The sequence below is a fragment of the Nerophis ophidion genome, linkage group LG04, assembly GCF_033978795.1.
Source record: "Nerophis ophidion isolate RoL-2023_Sa linkage group LG04, RoL_Noph_v1.0, whole genome shotgun sequence".
NCBI lineage: Eukaryota > Metazoa > Chordata > Actinopteri > Syngnathiformes > Syngnathidae > Nerophis > Nerophis ophidion.
The window spans coordinates 21,916,518-21,940,346 of NC_084614.1; the positions used below are offsets into that span (position 1 = coordinate 21,916,518).

The 23,829-nt window shown below is 39.9% G+C and overlaps 1 protein-coding gene across 1 annotated transcript in view; it reads right to left on the reverse strand.

The window, feature by feature from the left end:
- The window catches only part of LOC133551104 (ephrin-A1-like), a 41,822-nt gene extending 22,443 nt beyond the window's left edge, over window positions 1-19,379 (reverse strand). The window contains exon 1 of the mRNA XM_061897436.1: window positions 19,050-19,379. Within this exon, the coding sequence (XP_061753420.1) occupies window positions 19,050-19,147 (98 nt within the window). The 5' untranslated portion in view covers window positions 19,148-19,379. The remainder of the gene's footprint in view (window positions 1-19,049) is intronic.
- Window positions 19,380-23,829: the final 4,450 nt, after the last annotated feature.

A 23,829-nucleotide genomic window follows, 5' to 3' on the forward strand; every position in this document is an offset into this window, starting at 1 on the left:
AAACTGGACTTTCAATTAAAGCAGGAGGTAATAAAGGAAGATCTCCAATCGAGACAGAGTGGCTGTGCGCAACCCGAGGGTCCCTGGTTCAATCCCCACCTGGTACCAACCTCGTCACGTCCGTTGTGTCCTGAGCAAGGCACTTCACCCTTGCTCCTAATGGGTGCTGCTTAGCGCCTTGCATGGCAGCTCCCTCCATCAGTGTGTGAATGGGTAAATGGGGAAGTAGTGTCAAAGCACTTTGAGTACCTTGAAGGTAGAAAAGCGCTATACAAGTACAACCCATTTATTATTTATTTATTGGCTTTATTTTAACAAAAAATCTTAAGAGTGTGGCGGACCGGTACTTTTAAGAGGCGGTATGGTACCGAATATGATTCATTAGTATCGCGGTACTATATAAATACCCGTATACCGTACCACCCTACTAGTTACTATGGTAATCTACATCACAGTAAGTCAGACGAGGCACCGAGCAGTGTGGGCGGGGAGCGTTTCCACAGGGTGTTTCCAGAGCGGCCAGCCTTAAATGTGGGTGTCAGGGACAAACGTGGAAGGATATTTTCACAAGAAAGTTCTAGAGTTTAGTGATATATCAGATTTTTTTTTTTTACGCTTCATGTTCATATTTCGCTGTTCGGTGCATTTTTGTTGCATTTGGCATGATTGTAAAATATGTCGATTGAGAGACGTTCATATGTTCTCAGTATTCGGGGTTTTATTGTTCATAGAAAATAATAAAATTCCATTCCTTATTCAAGGCGGTCTGTCATAATATTTTTAGAATTCAATCAGACTTTATTGTGAGGTTTTGTATTAGGTTTCCTAAAAATAGATAAACCGGCCCCCAGTGACATTTTTTTTCTCTAAATTTGGTCCCCCGAGTCAAAATAGTTGCCCAGGCCTGATCTAGAATAACACTAAAAGGGCAATTGTTATTTGAATATGTTTTTTCTATACATTTTGTAAAAATTGCACTTCATTTAAAAATGACAAACCGTCCTTGTTAACAACACCAAACTACAAAAAGTACACCGATTTACATGCCAGGCCACAAGCTGGTGATGTTTTTACAACATGAAGAAAAAGGTATGTTTAAGACGGGAAATGTTTTTCTTCAGGGTTTTTAAAAAGTTCCATTTCACTTAAGGATTGTCAGGTTTTCAACATTATTATTTACAAGGGGTGTAACGGTACTCAAAAATTTCGGTTCGGTACTTACCTCGGTTCAGAGGCCATGGTTTGGTTCATTTTCGGTACAGAAAGAAAACAACAAAATATAAATTTTTTGTTTATTTATTTATCAAATTTGCAAAATCTTCCACCCAAAATATTTCTCTTAGTGGAATATTTGATGTGAAGTAATCAGAACCTTGGATAGGTCAATAATTCATAATAACATTTTGATTCATTATTATGTTTTGAGCAATGACAGTTAGAAAGAAAAAAAACAGCTTTGTTTTATAAGTCAATGTTGCAACTTTTTCTAAATTACATTTAGCCTTTAAGCTTTTTTATTTTACTTTTGTTTATGTTTATTTTTATAGTATTTTTAGAATGTGCCGTGGGCCTTTAAAACATAAGCTGTGGGCCGCAAATGGCTTACGGGGCACACTTTTGACACCCCTGCTACAGATAATAAAAAATAAAATCTGCTAAATCTATGGGTAGAAAGCAGAGCCTGGCGACGCATGCGCTCATCATAACTCTCTCGCTCTCTCCGTCTCATGGCCCTCCCTCACAAATGCTGCTGCGTGCACAATTTGTTTTGTTTTTAACCCCTTCTTAACCCTGAACGTATATTGAAAATACACGCAACCCTATCTCAAAATGCCGGATATTTGAGGCATTTAAGAAACTCCACCCGGACAGCTCCGCAAAAGAGGACATATCCGGTAAAAACAGGAGGTATGGTCAGTCTATCATAGCCTGGTCGCTGCTAGCATGCCGTGTTCAGCAAATGTTAAAAAATTAAGTGTTTATGACAAAGGGCAATTGTTTTCAGTAAAGTGGCAATTAGAGATTGCATTTTTCCCCATTTTGAGTTGATTAAGTGTGTAGTGTTAAAAGCCACTGTGATTGTTATTAATTGGACACAAGGGAGCAGTTTATTCGTGGATGTAATCGCTGTAAAGGACGTGACATCTGAGAGAAAAAGTAGAGCTATCCTGAAGGCCGATGCTGTTTAATGTTCCTGGTCTCCATCCATCACTGCCACTCATCTCCTCCCACTCGCTGTCCTGCTTTCATCACTCAATAAGCACACCAGACCCCCCCCCCCAACTTGTCTCAACTCACCCCCCACGCCAGACCCGCTGAGCCAATCACAACCTGACCCGGCTGGTATTCCAAAAATGCAACTTTTTTCTGCCCACTGTTTGCAAAGGCAAGCCAACAATGTGACGTGGGCCTGGTCGCCATGGGAACAAATACGCTCTTTTGACTTCCTCTTTTAACATAATATTGTACTCCTTCTGCGACTTCCTGCGATCGATTTCAATCTGGTTTCGCTCTGCCTGTCGTTCCACCTTTGCCTGATAGGATCATCAGTCATCCCGTCCGCGAGTCGGAGTCCAAATATGCCAGCTCACTCCACAGACAAAGCTTTAGGGACGGCAAAGAAATAATTGGCTGAATCTACAGGATCTAAAGGATGCTTGGGTTAATACCCGTGCACTTTCAAACTGTGTCACAGTCCCCGGAAACATTTGTGGCGGAAAAGTCAGCATTGCTCAGGAAGCAAATATATCGATTAGGCTGGGTCGATTTGCTCGAGATAAAACCTGCCTACTGTCTGCACAAACACAGATTCAGCCTGCGGCACTATGATGTGCATGTAACAGTATTAAAAAGGTTCTACTTTGATGTACTGTAACAGTTGGGTAGCAGAATCACACAAAAACATGTTGTAGCAACGGGCTGTTGTTCCGGTAGTACAGGAAACTAAATGAAGTTTATTTTGTTGCTGCAACACTTGCCATTGCTACAGTTATGCAAATCAATTAGGACGACTCTACCTTCTTTCCTGTGCTACCATATATTTGCCAAATTCTACCCAAAGGTAACATCTGAGAAAGATTGGTCTTTGCAGGGGGGGTGTGGGGTGGGGGGGACTTAACACTTAATTAGCCTCAAGTCACTGACCATTTGTCTCATGATTATACAACTTGTGTTACATGTATGCTAGCATGTCTTCAAAAGCATTTACAATGGGGATGATTTTTCATTTGGATGTACCTAAAAACGACTATCAGTCAATCAATCACAATTTATTTATATTGCCCTTAATCACAAGTGCCTCAAAGGGCTTCACAGACCACAACATCCCCTGATCTGAACCCACATTTGGGCAAAGAGAAACTTCAAAAGTCGTAACTGGGCATAAGAAGAAGCCTTAGGAAGGGATTGCAGATGTGGAGACCCCCCTCCAGGTTGACCAAAATGAAAGCTGAGTGGGTACGACGATTGAATTGTTACTAGGGGTTGTCAAAAAAGAAATAAAATAAATTCAAATTAATGGTGATTCTTATTTATAATAAAACTTAATTGATTTTTTTTTTAATCAAAAAAATATATCTAAAATTTTCTTTTAAAGAAACTCCCTCAAATCAGTGATATCCAGCAACTTTAGCACGTTTGGGTAGGATTTGATCACACAAAATCTGTTTTCTTTTAAATAATATAGAAATGTATTAGAGCTGTTTGTTCAAATTATGGAGGAAGGTTGTTTATCATCGAACTGGTAGCCAATGTTATTGAAAAATAAGTGATTTTGAATTGAGAATTGATTCTGAATCAAATCGTTACCCCCAAAAATCGAATCGGGCTGTGCCAGACTCACAGCCCTGATTGTTACTATATAGATAATGTGAGAGTCCAGTCCATCAGAAAGGCAACAGAGGGTTGTGGGGGGAGCTTCTTCCATGTAGACAAGTCATCAATGCAGACTATGTGAGGGGTTGTCACGATCCAAGGATGAAACCATTACATTTTGTTGCCGTTATTGCCATTTCATCACTGAACAATGCAGAAATCAAGCATATTAGGTCCTTGGTGGAGGTCTAAGCTCCACTGAGCCTGAGTTGCTATTACTTCCAGATGGCAACGATACACTTTGCCTCTGGCAGCTCTATGGATGTCACGTTTACTCAATAGCCAAAACAATGCCTGTCTTCCTATTTACGCAACAAACACAAGATAATATCTGAGCCCGTCTGTATAATTCTAGATTAGTACCACAATCATATGGCTGTTTACAAACTGGAGACCCTTCTCGTGGTCTTTCTCTGTGGGACCGACCCGCTGCCAAAGCTTAGAAGGGAAGTCTGGTGTCTAGATAAGAAGGAGACAAGAGGATGGGCGAGTAGACAACCAAATAGAGACAAGACGGATTTGACGGCAAGAAAGGCGGATTCCAGATCAGACTTTAAAAAAAAACAATTAAAGTCTATGAATCACTGCTAATCTACTTATTACTCCCTGAATGCAGGGTTTAAACTACTTGGGAAATTGTTGCTCGACTTTTATGGACTTGCCAAATGTGTGAGAACGCTATTGTTTACGCCACAGACAGGATACGCAGTTTTCCCGGGAAAAGACGTGGACAGGAAGCGCCTCGCCGGGAAACACACAACAGACCTGTGCTACGGCTGCAAGGAACAACCTTTGGCCTGATTCGCTACCTAGCAATACAATACCTGATGCATTGGAATGATTAAAAAGCATCAACATGGCCGCCAATGTCATTCCTACAAATGTTTACTGATAGGAAAACAACAACATACAGTACATCAATGGCCACTGAGCCCATAAGAGACGATTACATCCGTTTCGACAATCTCCAGCACAGATTGAATTCATCAGACAGATTGCAGAGGCAGATTAAGCGTGGCAGGAGGGGAGTGGGACAGACAATGCAAAGCAAAAGATGAAATAGTCTTCGGAATTTGAAGAGAGAATGGCGAAGGAAGGGGGAGGTGGGGGTGCAGCCAGGGAAGTGACGTCAAAAGACATTTTTTTGACGCACATAGCTTAAGGTTACTTGGAAATCCATAGTGTCCACCTAATCACAAATCAAATCACTGATTCCATCTTATCTTTTATCTTTACAGGAAGTCGGCACACATGCATCGAGGGCAAGTAAGTCTTTTGTATTCCCAGACCATCTCTACCTCATATGTGGACGGGACAATTTGCAGAGAAGGACTAGAGTGGCTTTTCAGAGGATGGAAGTTGAAAAGCCCGAGGGGGAAAGTGCCTTGTGACGGATCACCACGGGTGCCAAGAACTGCTAAGAAAATTCCACACCTCTTAGACCGCTTCCCTTCGTTCCCCGCTCTCACAGAGGCGGCCTCGGGTCCAAGGAAATAATAGACTGAAAAGGGACAGCTTGTAAGGTGCAGATAAAAGCTGGCAAAAAGGGTGGCGGAGATGGCGGGGCTGTGGGGGACGGCGGGGACCAGGAGACTTTCCCAGGGACCACCGCCGAGCCCGAATGACTGACAGACTGATAGAGGCTGAGCCACTTCATCACATGCTAACCCTTGACCTCCAATCAGTCACAGGAGTTAGCATTCTCTTTCTGGGGCGCACCGTGAAGACCGCTCCCTAATTTGTATGGGAGGAATCACAAAAAGCGTCCATATTGGGTGGCTAAATGCCAAAATAATCCCTCAGAGGGTCGGAACATACCTGAAATAACTCCCTTGTTTGGGTCAACACGGCTAAAATACTATAGGATAGCACTCAGCAGACAGCAAACCTCCAAGGATACAAAAATATCTCAGTAATATAGTTAGCTTGGATCGAGAGTAAGCTAAAACATTCTAAAATCTTCAAAATCAACTGATAGAAAGCTAGTAAGATAGCTAAAAGCTTGTCACAATGGTAAGGATAATTAGGTTAAGAGAAAAATGCAATGATTAATCTGTTATTATTATAGCTAGGTCGCTCGTTAGCTTGTTAGTGCGGTAGCTCAGTAGTTAAAGGTAAATAGGTCTATATTGTTTCTAAAATGTTGCGTTTTTTTATTCATGTAAATCACCTTGTGTATGAACTGTGCCATTAAATTAAAACTAAGATAGCTCATTTTCAAGAACCGCCAAACTAATAATATAATCTTCAGAATTATAGCAATACAAAGCTAGTATAAAAGCACCACTGCCTGTTGGATGGCTGAGTGGCTAGCTAGCTAGGGACCAGACTCGTAAAATTTTTTGAAATCCACACAGAAATTTACAGTATCTGTACAGCTAGAGGGCGAAGTTTCTAAGTTAGTGAGTGAAATACAGAATATTGAAAAAAGGGGTGTTTGCATCTAGCCCAGATATATTTTCCTAACCAAAACATATGACAAGAACACCAATAGCTTATGTTACCGTTAGTGGTCTATCAAAACAAAAAGTGTTTTGATATTTTTCTCAATTACCAGTTCAATTGAAAACAAAACTCTCTTCTGTGCAGATAATTAGCCTGGATTTTAAGCTCATCATTCACTGCATCATACATGCGGCTCGGAATGCTTGCAAATGCAAAAACACAGTGCGAGAGAAGCACTCATGTTGTTGTTATGATAGAATATACATTCGAAGATAGCTAACGTCAGTAGCTAAACTTTGCTAAATCGCTATCATTAACTGACCACACACACAGCGCTAATGAGCATGGGGGTGTGTTGTGCATGGGTGTAGTTTATGTAATTTTGTGTTAAAACTCGGAAGAGGGCAGGGTATAACACAAGTTAGCATCTCGGGATCTGTGTAAAGGTTGTATACAGCCCCTATAATACATAGCTATGGTAAACTACTAAGATAGCGATTTTGCTTGTTATATGACTGGGTGGCTGGCTAAGTAGATAACTAGTTAAAAAGATAGAAGGTAAATACATTCTAAAATCTTGAAATCCACGTAGATAAAGCCACTTGGACGCCAGGTTGTGTTTTTGCTAGTGAGTTATTAGTGGTTCAAATTTTGCAGACTGTTACCATTAACATTTCAAATTCTAAATCGCTATCATTAACTGACACAAAGCTAATGAGCATAGGGGTGTGTTACGCATGGGTGTAGTTTACATAATTTTGTGTTAAAACCTGGAGGAGGGTTGTCATGATCCGTGGTGCGGATCATGTTTTAGTGTTTTCTGTTAGTTTTGGACTTCTTTTGTTCTTGCTTGTGCACTGGCGAGTTTGTTTAGTCACCATGGTAACTTATGATTTTCACTTGCCTTTTACGCTCACCTGTTGCTCATCAGAGACTCTATTTAAGCCTGCCTTTTCCGGTCACTCGTCGTGGCTTCGTTATTTGCTATATGCAGCTGTTACGTTCCGATGTTCCTGTGTCCTGCTCCTGTGTTAAGTTGTTGCCCTAGCTTCCCGTGCGATTGGCACAATTTTCTTTTGTTTGTTTCCGTCTCTTTGGCTCTTGTTTGATTAAATAATCATCTCCTACCTCACGCTGACGTCCAGAGTGTCCGTGTTACATCTGGAGGAACGATCCCGCAGCAAGCTGCAACCCCAACACAAGTTAGAATCCCCCAGGGATCTGCGTAAAGGTTGTAAACAGCCCCTTTAATACATAGCTATCATAAACTAGTAAGATAGCGATTTTGCTTGTTATATGACTGGGTAGCTGGCTAAGTAGATAACTAGTTAAAAAGATAAGAGGGTAAATACATTCTAGAATCTTGAAATTCACGTGGATAAAGCCACTTGGACGCCAGGTGGCGTTTTTTGCTAAGTGAGCTATAGTGGCTAAAATTTCGGTGATCGTAAAACCGTGCTTGATTACCTCACTTTGAAAAACCTAACGGTGGTATTGCTCATTTCCTAAAGAAGCATCTAGTGCAAAAATCGCTACCAAGCCAATGCTGCTTTCCATTTACCTCGGAAGTCGGAGCTGGGAACAAGGTCACAGCCGAGTTGTAAGTATTATGAGGTCAGAAATCAAGACGGCCACACCCATGAAAGCTATTCCTGGCTTACCTTGTCTAAATATAAACAACATATGGGAAAAAATGGCTGTGGATGAAGAGGAAAACACAGACGCTATTACTAGCAATGCAGAACTTATATACCACATGAATTGTTTACATTACAGTAACATAACAATATATAAATGTCCAACAATACATCGTATTTAGATTTAGAAGTGCTAATAGCGGACAATATAGCAGTGCATATCATTGTTTACAACAAGCGCAGTAATCTACCATGAATTGATTTACGTGGACCCCGACTTAAACAAGTTGAAAAACTTATTCGGGTGTTACCATTTAGTGGTCAATTGTACGGAATATGTACTGAACTGTGCAATCTACTAATAAAAGTGTCAATCAATCAATCAATCAATCAATCTTTGAAGCTAATGCACCGACTTTCCGAGTGGGAAGTTCGACCTCTGGGGGCGTTCCAGTTGAACTTTCCGGCTAGGAACTTAAAAATGTCAAATTCCCAGTACAAATGGAGTGCACCATTAATTGCTGAATGTAAAACCAAAACCTTGTTAAAAGATTTCAGTGTGTATAAGTACTTTTTGAGCACATTGAACAATAACGCGATCATTTTGGTCACAATAACCGTGAGAGGAAATGTTTATACCGTTTCACATATGGCTGGATTCATACAGATTAGTTTTTTGATTGAGTGACTGAAACTTTTATTAGTAGATTGCGCAGTATAGTACATATTTCGTAAAATAGACCACTAAATGGTAACACCTGAATACGTTTTTGAACTTGTTTAAGTCGGGGTCCAGGTAAATCAATTTATGGTCATTAGTAGGGGTGTAACAGTACACAAAAATTTCGCTTCGGTACATACCTCGGTTTAGCGGTCACGGTTCAGTTCATTTTCGGTATAGTAAGAAAACAACAAAATATATATTTTTTAGTTTGCAAAATCTTCCACCAAAAATATTTTCAGTGCAATATTTGATGTGAAGTAATGGGAAGTTGGATAGGTCAATAATTCATAATAACATTGATTTTGATTCAATATTATGTTTTGAGCAATGACAGTTTGAAAGAAAAAAAACAGCTTTGTTTTATTAGTCAACATTGCAACCTTTTCCAAATTACATTTAACTTTTAAGCTTTTTTATGTTTTTGTGTATTTTAATAGTATTTTTAGAATGTGCCGTGGGCCTTTAAAATATTAGCTGTGGGCCGCAAATGGCCTCCGGGGCACACTTTTGACAACCCTGCTATAGATAATAAAAAATAAAATCTGATAAATCTATGGGTCTCTGTCCCTCCCTCACGAATGCTGCTGTGTGCACAATTTGCTTTGTTTTTAACCTCTTCTTAACCCCGAACGTACATTGAAAATACACGCAACCCTAACTTAAAATGCCGAATATTTCAACCATTTAAGAAACTCCACCCGGACAGCCCCGCAAAAGAGGACATATCCGGTGTAAAGAGGAGGTATGGTCAGTCTATGGTAGCCCTGTTGCTGCTATCACGCCTTGTGTTGTGCCTCGGGTGTGCATTGTTTACACAACGTGCGGTACGCTACTTAAAATGTCCGTGTGGAAACTCTTTCGGTACACCTCCGAACTGAACCGAAACCCCCGTACCGAAACGGTTCAATACGAATACACGTACCGTTAACCTCCTAGTAAACTAACCCAATAACACAGCACGTTGCAAAGGGAAGCCGGCCAAGAAGATAGCAAGAAGGGAGTTTAGGAGTGTTCCGGGGTGAAGGACAGAGCGGTACAAAGAGGATGAAGATGAGGAGGAGGTATACTGGTGCTTGGTCAGCAGGAAAAAAAAAAGTGGAAGAAACAAGCTGTGAATGAGCAGATTATTTGCTTCACACTGCACAGTCCAGGGGGCTCGAAAGAGGCCAGTGTGTTAATGTGTATGAGGGCCGGTGAGTCATTGCAATCAGCTGAGGCACTCCTTCACACGTTGGTGAGCCTCTTTCTGGGAACCGGCAAGTGCCGCTGACTAAAAAGTTACTGGTCAAGCACAAAGGAAGTGCGGAAACACAGGATTTGGCCAAAACAACGTAGTCATTAAGCAAGGCTCGACCTTGGAAGTCAGCGGCGGGGTCCAAGCGCGCAATTTGTGGCGAGGAAGCCAGCTGCGCCTCTCCACGAAATGCGTGCGTTGTTTTGTGTGTGTGTGTGTGTGTGGGTGTGCAGCTAAAGAGAAATGAGGCCCAAAGAGATCAATCTGACATCAGTTAGATGGATGACAGCTCTCATGTTCGGGGATGAAACCATCCACTTGGGAGGAGGTGGGGGTCGGTGGAGAGAAACGTCAACACACTGTATCAAGTAACAGGTCAAAGGAGAAAGCGATTGCTGGATTTAATGAAAGCGGCAAATTAAAAGTCATGCTTGCTTTTCAGCGAATACGCGGGATTAAAAAGTGCTCCAAGAGTAGTGGATGATGGGGGGGTGGGGTAGAGTCATCTAGGAAAATAAAAATAGCAAAGCGACAGATTACGGTCTCAAAATTCCATCTGGGATTTGGATTTTCACTGAATGCTTTTCTGGGAAGTGCAGGTGGGAGAATATTGTATTAACCCCAAGAAGTTCTCACGCATTTGACCTTAATGGCAAAAAACTGCAGTAACAATTTATTTTCATATACAGTATTTTTTGGACTATAAGTCGCAGTTTTTCTCATAGTTTGGCCCGGGGTGCGACTTAGTAACACATTACCGTAAAATATCAAATAATATTATATAGCTCATTCACGTAAGAGACTAGACGTATAAGATTTCATGGGATTTAGCGGTTAGGAGTGACAGATTGTATGGTAAACGTATAGCATGTTCTCTATGTTATAGTTATTTGAATGACTCTTACAATGATATATGACATTGACATAACAGGCACCTTCTCAGTTGGTTATTTATGTGTCATATAACGTACACTTATTCAGCCTGTTGTTCACTATTCTTTAATATTTTAATTTGCCTTTCAAATGTCTACTCTTAGTGTTGGGTTTTATCAAATAAATTTCCCCAAAAAATGCGACCTATAGTCCAGTGCGACTTATATGTTTTTTCCTTCTTTATTATGCATTTTCGGCAGGTGCGACTTATACTCCGGTGCGACTTATACTCAGTAAAACACTGTACTTGTTGTTTTAAGTAGGGCTGGGCGATATATCGATATATATGATATATCGCGGGTTTGTCTCTGTGCGATATAGAAAATGACTATATCGTAATATTCGAGTATACGTTTTCACGCAGGACTTATAGCTGCGGGCGTTCACTTCAGGCTATTCTCGCTCTTTTCCGTGTCTTCTTCTCGCAGACAAGCAGGCGCGCATTCTTACATACCTCAAAAACTGTCACGTCACACGTCAAATACACGCCCTCGCAGAGAAGTAGCGGCGTGGCTAACGTTAGCTGCTAACGTAGCCGTACGAGAGAAAGATAATGCGGATCTGGTAACAAATGAAGGAAGACTTAATTCCCAATCAAAACAGCAGGGTTTCCATCGTCTGGCGGTGGTTCGGCTTCAAGCTGGAATATGTCGAACAGACAACCGTAATTTGTCAAATGTGCGGGGGGGGGGGGGGGGGGGGGGGGAAGCGTTGCTATAAAAAGTAGTTTTACTGCTAATATGTACCATCGTTTGTAAAGTCACCCGCTAGAGAATGAAGACAATTTCAAAGTGAAGGACGAATACTATTTGATTTCCTATTATGCAGCAAATTTTTATTTGGCACTTAAAATGTCTCTGACAATCTTGCAATTTATGTTTTGGAAATGACTTGAATGTTTGTGCCATTGCTTAATAACTTTAATAAATACACTTGAGGTCAATTGACTTAGTTGTGATTTCTCTCTCTGCATGAAAGTTTAAAAGTAGCATATTTTAATGCAGTATGAAGAAGAATGTTTTAATGTAGACACATAGAATCATCATACTGCTGTGATTATATGCATCAAGTGTTTATTCAAGGCCATGGCAAAATATCGTAATATACATCGTATATCGCGATATGGCCTAAAAATATTGCGATATTAAAAAAAGGCAATATCGCCCAGCCCTAGTTTTAAGATACGTTTATTTTTGTAGCTTAACTCTCAGGCGACAAAAGCTGACTTTTTTGCCCTTTCAGTAAAATTTTAAACTATTTTTGGCCGTCATTCGTCTTGTGTTACTCCATTAAACATGAACACAGCAGAACATCAAAGAAACCACGGCTGTGGCTGTTGAAATAGGTTTTTGTTTGTTCCGTTCTGATGTGTATATGCACAGTATAATTGTTTATGTGCAATAAATATTATTATTGTTAATTTTTGTGGGGTTTTCGTTGTTTTACTTTGTAGCTGTATGTAGTAATGGAGCCGCTGAAGTGGCATAAAGATAAAGTTGCTCATGTTAACTGCAGAGTAAAACATGTCCCCAGTATGGTTTCAGGGTTAAACTAACACGTGTGTGATAAACTAGCTGTCGAGCAGTGATTGTTTGCATTGTGTCAATTTAAAAACACCGCCCATCCACAACTAGTCTAATTGACCCCCACTTATTTAGAGTGGCCCCCTAACTTGGATAATTTGGACTCCGAGTTCTCCTCCCCTCAGCATCCATCTCTCTTTACTCGCCTCACACGGCGTGACCGACCCACTGGGCAGGCCTCAAGTTACCTACTCGGTCTCTGTCAAGCGCCATTATTGCTCGTCTTGTCACCTGAAATATGAACACCCCCACTACTTGTGATAGCTCTTGATTTAAAGGGTATCGGGGGTTGCAGGTGAAGAGGATATTGCAAAAGATATTTCATAATTCTCCATGGTGAGTCACATAGGTAACACTGAAAATATGAAGCAATTAACCTTAAGGGGTCCGTCACAGTAATGTAAACACAGCAGCAACATAATGACACATATGCACATCATTATATGTGTTGGGGGTAGGGGGCACATGTTGCAAATAAGCACCAATCTCATTGGGAGATGTTTAGTGCATGTGGCCAAGAACTGAACATTATACCCAATGAACACACAGAACCACCCTAAAGAGGCTTTGAAGTCTTTAAAAAGCACAGGTTGCAATCTAATATATGCGTGGCGCACATAAAAATCTGATTTTGCTGGAATTATGTCGTAAATTACATGTAAATGCACCTATAATCATTTCATTTTAACTACCACGTGTAAACACAGAAGCAACACAGCGTAAAATAGGCTGATGGAAAAACTAAAATTCTCTTATGTATGATTACTGCACTAAAAAGACAACATTTTTAAACGTTGAATGCACCCTAACATATAAAACGTACAATAGACGACACATACGCACGTACAGGCTTCAAACATCTTAACTGTGACCTGGAATTCTGCTGTGCAGTATTCCATCTAATGAATGTAAACACCGTAACTGTCATAACACGCACACAACGGAATGGCATTTTAACATGTTTAATGCATCCAAACATCTATTACCATTAACTACAATGCTGAATAATGCACAAGCTTCATGATTTTTTGAATCAAGACATATATGCACATACAATATGCAATGCATACACCATACACAAGCTAAATAATGCATATTTATCACGATGTATCACGTAAAAGACACACATGCACTTACAATATGCAATGTACACAATTGTCCAAGAAAAATGTACATGATCACCGCATTCAAACAAATTGTGCGGTGTGCACAGCACATAATGCTATTCTAACATATTTAGTGTATCATAACATCTGTTAACATTAAAGAAAGTGCAGAATAACATTTTCCATGATTTATGAGGTAACACAAACACAGTACAGTACAGAAGTTTAGACACACCTCCTCATTTCAATACGTTTTCTTCCTTTTCATGACTACCACTGTAGTCACTGAAGGCCTCAAAACTATGACACTTGTGAAGTGAAAACTATTTCAGGCGACTTGTTCCTTGAAGCTCATCGAGAGAATGCCAAGAGTGTGCAAAACAGTAGTTAAAGCGAAGAGTGGCTATTTTGAAGAAATCAGAATATAACACGCTTTCAGTTATTTCACCTTTTTCTTTTTGGTAAGTACATAACCCCACTGTGATGCCTTCAGTGACAATCTAAAATATAAATAGTCATGAAAATAAAGAAAACGCATATAAATGAGTGTCCAAACTTTGGGCCTGTATTGTATGTGTTTGTTACCTCAAATTATGACAAAAGCATTATTCTGCATTTTATTTAATGTTAACAGATGTTTGGATACACTAAATATGCTAAAATAGCCGTATTTGGTGTGCACAACATATCATTTTATTTCAATGCAGTGATCATGTACTTTTTTGGGCCAATACACATACAACATGCAATGAAAGATTCTTTAATGTCCATCCCTCCCTTCATGCAAGATTAGTTTGTGCACCAAATAATGCCTTTTTAACATGTTTAACAGAGTCTATCGTCAGGTAAATGTAAGCATTTTGTGTACGAAAGCTGAATTAAAAGTCAACATCTCAGACAGGGGTGTCAAAAGTACAATCCCACCCGCGTGATGAGTTTGCTAACTATTAAAATTAGCCGAAATGTTTAAATATGTCCACTAGATGACGCAATAGCAATTATTTGTATCTTTGTAGATTATGCTACATATGTAAAAAAAAAAAAAAAACACGTGTTAGTGCACCAGTCAAGGAAAATAGATTTAGATTTTTTTTTTTATCTTGATATATTGAAAATGAGTTGACTGATGAACATTATCATATAAGTTATTCAGAAAGTATAAATAACAAATAAAGGTAGAATACTATTAACCGCAACATGTAAGTGTAAAAAAAAAACCCAACGACCTTATGATTTGTACATTTTTCAGAATGTGCTTGTTCTATTTGTAAACAATCTGAAGTTATCTTTGTTTTTAAGTGATCGTACCGTGATTTCACCAGTCCGGCCCACTGGGAGTAGAGTTTTTCTCCATGTGGCCGCCGATCTAAAATGAGTTTGACAACCCTGATCGAGGGTCAGAGTAAAAACAATGACAACCCTGCTAAAAACGTTGCATGAGTACCGCAGAAGACTTTCGACTTATAGACTCCCTATCTGTCATTCAAATTTGAACTTTACAGTACAGATAAGAACAGGCCTGGGCAATTATTTTGACTCGGGGGCCACATTTAGAGAAAAAAATGTGTCTGAGGGCCGGGATATCTATTTTTAGGAACACTAAAACAATACCTCACAATAATTACTTATTGAATGCTAAAAACGTTATGACAGACCGCCTTAAAAAACGGAATTGAATTTCAAAATTTTTCTATGAACGATAAAACACTCAATATTGACATAATATGAATGTCACACCCCTTTTTGATCGACATTTTACAAACAAGTGAAACGCAACAAAAATGCAACAAACCGCGAAATATGAACGCGAAGGGTACACAATAAACCCACCTACAATCTGATATATCTGATATTTGCTGAATTCCCCCCAGGGATCAATAAATTACTTTCTATTCTATTCTATATATCACTAAACTTTACAACTTTGTTGTGAAAATCTCCTTCCGCGTCTGTGGAAACGCTTCCCGCCCACACTGCTTGGTGCCTCGTCTGGGCTGCTGTGATGTAGATTAGCATAGCAACTAAAAATGTATGAAAAATGGAAAAAGACGAGGGGAACATTTTTTTTTTGTTAATATGATTTCTGAAGGAGGACAAACATGACACAAACCCCCCTAATTGTTATAAAGCACACTGTTTACATTAAACATCCTTTTCTGATTGGAGCGCCGTTTTGTCCTACTAATTTCGGCGGTCCTTGAACTCACCATAGTTTGTTTACATGTGTAACTTTCTCCGACTTTCTAAGACGTGTTTTATGCCATTTCTTTTTCTGTCTCATTTTGTCCACCAAACTTTTAACGTGGTGAGTTTTGTTGATGTTGTTGATTTGTGTGGAGTGCTAATCAGACATATTTGGTCACTGCCTGACTGCGAGCTAATCGATGCTAACATGCTATTTAGTCTAGCTATTGGTATATATTGCATCATTAGGCTTCATTTGTAAGTACATTTCAGCTCATTTAGTTTCCTTTAAGTCCTCTTAATTCAATATACATCTCATTAAACACTATATGTATGTAATATGTCTTTTAATTTTTTGCGGCTACATACGGATTTGTTTTTGTATTTTTGGTTCGATATGGCAGTGGTTCTCAAATGGGGGTACGCGTACTTGAAGGTATGCCAAGGGGTACGTGAGATTTAAAAAAAATATTCTAAAAATAGCCACAATTCAAAAATCCTTTATAAATATATTTATTGAATATTACTTCAACAAAATATGAATGTTAGTTCTTAAACTGTGAAAAGAAATGCAACAATGCAATATTCAGTGTTGACAGCTAGATTTTTGGTGGACATGTTCCATTAATATCGAAGTTAAATATTAATTTTTTGGGGGAAAAAATGTTTAGAATTAAGTTCATGAATCCAGATGGATCTATTTTACAATCCCCAAAGAGGGCACTTTAAGTTGATGATTACTTCTATGTGTAGAAATCTTTATTTATATTTGAATCACTTGTTTATTTTTCAACAAGTTTTTCGTTATTTTTATATCTTTTTTTCCAAATGGTTCAGGAAAGACCACTACAAATGAGCAGTATTTTGCACTGTTATACAATTTAATATATCAAAAACTGATGACATAGTGCTGTATTTGACTTCTTTATCTCTTTTTTTTCCCAACCAAAAAAGCTTTGCTCTGATTAGGGGGTACTTGATTTTAAGATAAAAATGTTTACAGGGGGGTACATCACTGAAAAAAATGTTGAGAACCGCTGCAATATGGCTCTTTCAACATTTTGGGTTTCCGGCCCCTGCCTTAGGACCCGGGGCATCACTAGGCCTATTTTAGGAGCCCCCCCCCCTAAAATATTCTTAAGCCCCCCCTTATATTTATTTTCTTTTTTTTACAAATACATGCCGAAATATTCATTTTAAAGTGGCCCGAATAAGAGTTTAAAATAAATAATCATATAACCTGTCATTATTCACTCAGTTTCCCCTCACTTCATAGCGTAAGGAGCGGGAGGAAAATCCAAGACATTTAATATAAACTTTAAAATGAATAAATACATAAAGAGAAAAAGAAAACAAATGGTTAATAGCTATCGTCCCGTGCATTTTTTTTTACCGTCCCCGGGACGACGGGACATCATTAATGTCAAGCCCTGGAAGTTACATTTTATTGTTTGCATTATTTGTTTCAGTATTGCACTTTGAAGATGGTCCCTCAGCTCTTTGACAGCTTTGCTCTTTGACAGATCAGCAAACGGACTCTAAGTCTTTCTTACAGTATACATAAACGTTTCTCACTTCTATTCAGACTTCCATATATATTTAATTTCCTTAAAGGTCGACTGAAACCCACTACTACCCACCACGCAGTCTGATAGTTTATATATCAATGATGAAATATTAACATTGCAACACATCCCAATACGGCCTTTTTAGTTTACTAAATTACAATTTTAAATTTTAAAACGTCGTGTAATGATGACGTGTACGCAAGACGTCACGTTTTTAGGAAGCATGAGCGCTACGCACACACACAGCTAAAAGTTGTCTGCTTTAACGGCATAATTACACAGTATTTTGGACATCTGTGTTGCTGAATCTTTTGCAATGTGTTCAATTAATATTGGAGAAGTCACAGTAGAAAGATGGAGTTGGGAAGCTTTAGCCTTTAGCCACACAAACACACGGTGATTCCTTGTTTAAAATTCCCAGAGCTGAAACTTTACTATGGATCAGAGCGCGGTCAAGCGAACATGAATCCAGACCAAATGTCGACCAGCAGGTTTCGGTGAGAAATTTGTGGTTAAAAAGTCGCTTCTTACCGGAGAAAAGCTGAGCTTGTGCCGTCGACTTCCCTGAGACACTGCGCGTCAAGACACCCGTGGAGACACCCTTCCGACTATCAGGTACTATTAAACTCACTAAAACACTAGCAACACAATAGAAAGATAAGGGATTTCCCAGAATTATCCTAGTAAATGTGTCTAAAAACATCGGAATCCGTCCCGATGCAATCACGTTTTTTTTTTTCAGTCCGCCACTATCAATATCTTCAAACACGAATCGTTCATCCTCGCTCAAATTAATGGGGAAATTGTCGTTTTCTCAGTCCGTATAGCACTTATTGTTGGAGGCTCCCATTAGAAACAATGTGAATATGTGAGGAGCCCCCCCACACTTGCGACGTCATCGTCCGCGACTACCGGTAGAGGCAGGGCTTTTGGCTTTTCTCAACACCGACAGCTGCGAACTTTATCGTGGATATTCTCTACTAAATCCTTTCAGCAAAAATATCGCGAAATGATCAAGTATGACAAATAGAATGGACCTGCTATCCCCGTCTAAATAAGAACATCTCATTTCAGTAGGCCTTTAACCGACTGAAATAATAATAATAAAGTCTTTGTTAGCCGTTTGTGAAGTTGTGTACTCGTGCTCTACGTTCGCTCACATCTTGTCCATCTCTCTGGGGGCTAAGCCCCCCTTGTCCTTAAAAGCTAGTGACGCCCCTGCTTAGGACTATACACACCACCACCACATAGACACACAAAAAGACACATAATAATCCAATTGTTACAATGTAAACCATGACCACCATGTACTTCAACACTCCCTCTACACACACATACACACACACACACACACACACACACACACCTCCATCAGTCTTAAGCAGCTTTCTTCCCTCCAAAGTGTGGCTTGTTTTTGCAAGCGTGAGGCAACTTATCGCACATTGTGAAAGGGATTAAATCTGAACAGGTTGGGCAACGCTGTGCGGGAAAACAACATCATAATAACAGGTTGGAGCTTTAGAAAAACGGCAAAAAAAAAAATAATAATAATCAGAGGAGGGAAGAGGGGGCGTTAGAAGGAGTTGAGAGAGGCTCCCTACAGATTTGTATTATCATGACAACAGCAGCCTATTGCTCGCATTGCAAATTCATTGCATATGCAGGACGCGGCGGGGAAATACGGAGCATATGTGCTTGAAGTAAAGTTAGGTATGAAAAATAGTTAAAAACATTTTTTTTATAAAAAATAAAAAACACTTACTTTGGGTTTGTGCTGTTCCAGAAGACGCTGTGGCGCTCGGCAGAAGCGACCCAGGTGCACAAACTCACCAGGCAGCCCACAATCCACACCAAGTCCATGGTGGACGCGGCACACACACACACCAAACACACACACACGTACGTACACAACTCAGGTGCGGTTGTGCGGGGACAAAAACAACAACTTTACCGTGAAACTTCTACGCGGGTTTACTAAGAAATAGTAAAAGAAAAGCCAACAAATCGCGTCACAGAAACAGAAAGGTTGTGTCAGTCACACAAAATCCGTCGTGAATGAGTACTCGTGTCGGCGAGGACGCTGGTTTTGTTAAACGCCCGCCCACCCCGGCTGCTAAGCCCGCCCCCTGCCAGACGGGCGACCAATCAGAGGCCTGTCCGAGACTCGCGAGCGCCTTTTACGTTTCCACTTAAAGGACAGTAGCTTGGATGGAGTCAGTAAACAGCATTTTAAAGTTCTACTGAAATGAGATTTTCTAATTTACGACGGGGATAGCAGGTCCATTCTATGTGTCATACTTGATCATTTCGCGATAGAGCCATATTTTTGCTGAAAGGATTTAGTAGAGAACATCCACGATAAGGTTCGCAACTGGAGAAAAGCTCTGCCTCTACCGGAGGTCGTAGACGATGACGTCACATGTTGAGGGCGCTGTCACGCCAAATTTCTTCCCCCCAACAAAAACCTTCCAGGGTCATGATTAATACAGACGTTTTATTAACGCTATATTATAAAAATATTACACTATATTATAAAAATACAGATGTTTTTTAACGCTATAATATAAAAATAAAATTAAAAAAACAATTTACAAACACAAGCTATGGGATGACGCATTTACTTCCGAGGTTACGTTTCTTCACGTTTCCTCTTAAGTCATCCCTTAGCTTGTGTTTTTAAATTGTTTTTTTAATTTTTAAAAATGTTTTTATAACGTTAACAAAACGTCAGTATTTTTATAATATAGCGTTATATTTTTATAACATAGCGTTAAAAAAAGTCTGTATTATACATGATTCCGGAAGTAAATGCGGGGGGGGGGGTTGTAGAGGGAAGAAATTTGGCGTGACAGCTCCTCACATATTCACATTGATATTATAAAAATATTACACTATATTATAAAAATACAGATGTTTTGTTAACGCTATATTATAAAAATAAAATTAAAAAAACAATTTACAAACACAAGCTATGGGATGACGCATTTACTTCCGAGGTTACGTTTCTTCACGTTTCCTCTTAAGTCATCCCTTAGCTTGTGTTTTTAAATTGTTTTTTTAATTCTTAAAAATGTTTTTATAACGTTTACAAAACGTCTGCATTTTTATAGTATAGCGTTATATTTTTATAATATAGAGTTAAAAAAACGTCTGTATTATACATGATCCCGGAAGTAAATTGGGGGGGGGGGGGGGGGGGTTTGTAGAGGGAAGAAATTTGGCGTGACAGCTCCTCACATATTCACATTGATATTATAAAAATATTACACTATATTATAAAAATACAGACGTTTTGTTAACGCTATATTATAAAAATAAAATTAAAAAAACAATTTACAAACACAAGCTATGGGATGATGCATTTACTTCCGGGGTTACGTTTCCTCACGTTTCCTCTTAAGTCATCCCATAGCTTGTGTTTGTAAATTGTTTTTTTTAATTAAGATTTTTTTTTATAACGTTAACAAAACGTCTGTATTTTTATAATATAGCGTTATATTTTTATAATGTAGCGTTAACAAAACGTCTGTATTACTCATGACCCTGGAAGTAAATGGGAGGGAAGGTTTTTGTAGGGGGGAAGAAATTTGGCGTGACAGAGACTCCAGCAGCAAGAGCTATTTAGACCGAGAAAACGACAATTTCCCCATTAATTTGAGCGAGGATGAAAGATTCGTGGATGATGATATTGATAGCAAAGGACTAGAAAAAAAAAAAAAAGTTAAAAAAAAAGGCGATTGCATTGGGACGGATTCAGATGTTTTTAGAGACATTTACTGGGATAATTCTGGGAAATCCCTTATCTTTCTATTGTGTTTCTAGTGTTTTAGTGAGTTTAACAGTACCTGATAGTCGGTAGTGTCGACGCGCAGTGTCTCGGGGGAAGTCGACGGCAGCTGTATGGACGGCACAAGCTCAGCTGATATCCGGTAAGAGGCGACTTTTTAACTGCAATTTTCTCACCGAAATCTGCTGGTTGACATGACGTCGGGATACATGTCCGCTGTGATCCATAGTAAAGTTTCACCTCTGTAAATTTTAAACAGGGAATCACCGTGTGTTTGTGTGGCTAAAGGCTAAAGCTTCCCAACTCCATCTTTCTACTGTGACTTCTCCAATATCAATTGAACAAATTGCAAAAGATTCAGCGACACAGATGTCCAAAATACTGTGTAATTATACCGTTAAACCAGACGACTTTTAGCTGTGTGTGTGCGTAGCGCTCATACTTCCTAAAAACCCGTGACGTCTTGCGTACACGTCATCATTACACGACGTTTTGAAGACGAAACTCCCGGGAAATTTAAAATTGTAATTTAGTAAAGTAAAAAGGCCGTATTGACATGTGTTGCAATGTTAATATTTTATCACTGATATATAAACTATTAGACTGCGTGGTGGGTAGTAGTGGGTTTCAGTAGGCCTTTAAAATTGCATAATGGAGTTTGGACGGTTGAAACCAGCTCTTTGATGTCAGGCAGTTGGAACAGGGAGGTGACACCAGCTACAGTTATGGTGTCAGAGATGGAAGAGATAAAAGACTAAACGTGTTAAAAAGGTACACAAAAGCAAGGGAACAGGCTGACTTGACGTTGAAGATACAACAAGGCCCAGCCAGCCATTTTCTACCGCTTGTCCCTTTCGGGGTCACGGGGGGCCTATCTCAGCTGCATTCGGGCGGAAGGCGGTGTATACCCTGGACAAGTTGCCACCTCATCGCAGGGCCAACACAGAAACTTAGAAAATCAAAACATTCCAAAATTCAATCAATCAATCAAAGTTTACTTATATTACTTAGTGTCTCAAAGGGCTGCACAAGCCACAACGACATCCTCGGCTCAGATCGCACATCAGGGCAAGAAAAAAAACTCAACCCAATGGGATGACAATGAGAAACCTTGGAGGGGACCGCAGATGAGGACGTCGAGTGGATCTAGCATAATAATGTGAGAGTCTAGCCCAGTGGTGTCAAACTCAAATACAGAGTGGGCCAAAATTCTAAACTGAATAAAGCCGCGGGCCAAAGTTGAACAACTTAACCTTTTAATAGGGATCCAAACAAGTTTTGCTTTGAATATTGAACAACCAAGGCTTATATAACTTTATAGTGACATGCAAAATCGAGTTTTGTTGGTAGCGGGGGTGTATATTGCAGCGTCACAGAAGAGTTAGTGCTGCAAAGGTTTCTGGGTATTTGTTCTGTTGTGTTTATGTTGTGTTACGGTGCAGATGTTCTTCCGAAATGTGTTTGTCATTTTTGTTTGGTGTGGGTTCACAGTGTGGTGTAACAGTGTTAAAGTTGTTTATACGGCCACCCTCAGTGTGACCTGTATGGCGGTTGACCAAATATGGCTTGCATTCACTTGTGTGTGTGTAGAAGCCTCATATATTACGTGACTGGGCCGGCACGCAGTTTGTAAGGAGGAAAAGCGGACGTGACAACAGGTTGTAGAGGATGCTAAAAGCAGTACCTTTAAGGCACGCCCCCAATATTGTTGTCCAGGTGGAAATCCGGGAGAATGGTTGCCCCGGGAGATTTTTGGGTTGGGGCACTGAAATTCGGGATTCTTCTGGAAAAATCGGGAGGGTTGGGAAGTATGAAAATTAGCGTTGAATGCGGTTATACAGCCGCACCGCCACTATATAATACCGGCGGGCCAGCTCTAATGTTTATTTATTATTGCCTCAAGGGCAGAATTAAATTACACGGCGGGCCAGAGTTTGACACCCATGGTGTAGCCCATAGTGGGCAGCACGGTGGAACAGGGGTTAGTGCGTCTGCCTCACAATACGAAGGTCCTGAGTAGTCCTGGGTTCAATCCCGGGCTCGGGATCTTTTCTGTGTGGGGTTTGCATGTTCTCCCCGTGACTGCGTGGGTTCCCACCGGGTACTCCGGCTTCCTCCCACTTCCAAAGACATGCAGCTGGGGATAGTTTGATTGGCAACACTAAATGGTCCCTAGTGTGTGAATGTGAGTGTGAATGTTGTCTGTCTATTTGTGTTGGCCCTGTGATGAGGTGGCGACTTGTCCAGGATGTATGCCGCCTCTGCCGAATGCAGCTGAAATAAGCTCCAGCACCCCCCGCGACACCAAAAGGGAAAAGCGGTATAAAATGGATGGATGGATGTTGTGCTTTACAAACCCTGTTTCCATATGAGTTGGGAAATTGTGTTAGATGTAAATACAAACGGAATACAATGATTGGCAAATCATTTTCAACCCATATTCAGTTGAATATGCTACAAAGACAACATATTTCATGTTAAAACTGATAAACATTTTTTATTTTGCAAATAATCATTAACTTTAGATTTAGATGCCAGCAATACGTGACAAAGAAGTTGGGAAAGGTGACAATAAATACTGATAAAGTTGAGGAATGCTCATTAAACACTTATATGGAACATCCCACAGGTGTGCAGGCTAATTGGGAACAGGTGGGTGCCATGATTGGGTATAAAAGCAGCTTCCATGAAATGCTAAGTCATTCACAAACAAGGATGGGGCGAGGGTCACCAATTTGTAAGCAGATTGTCAAAC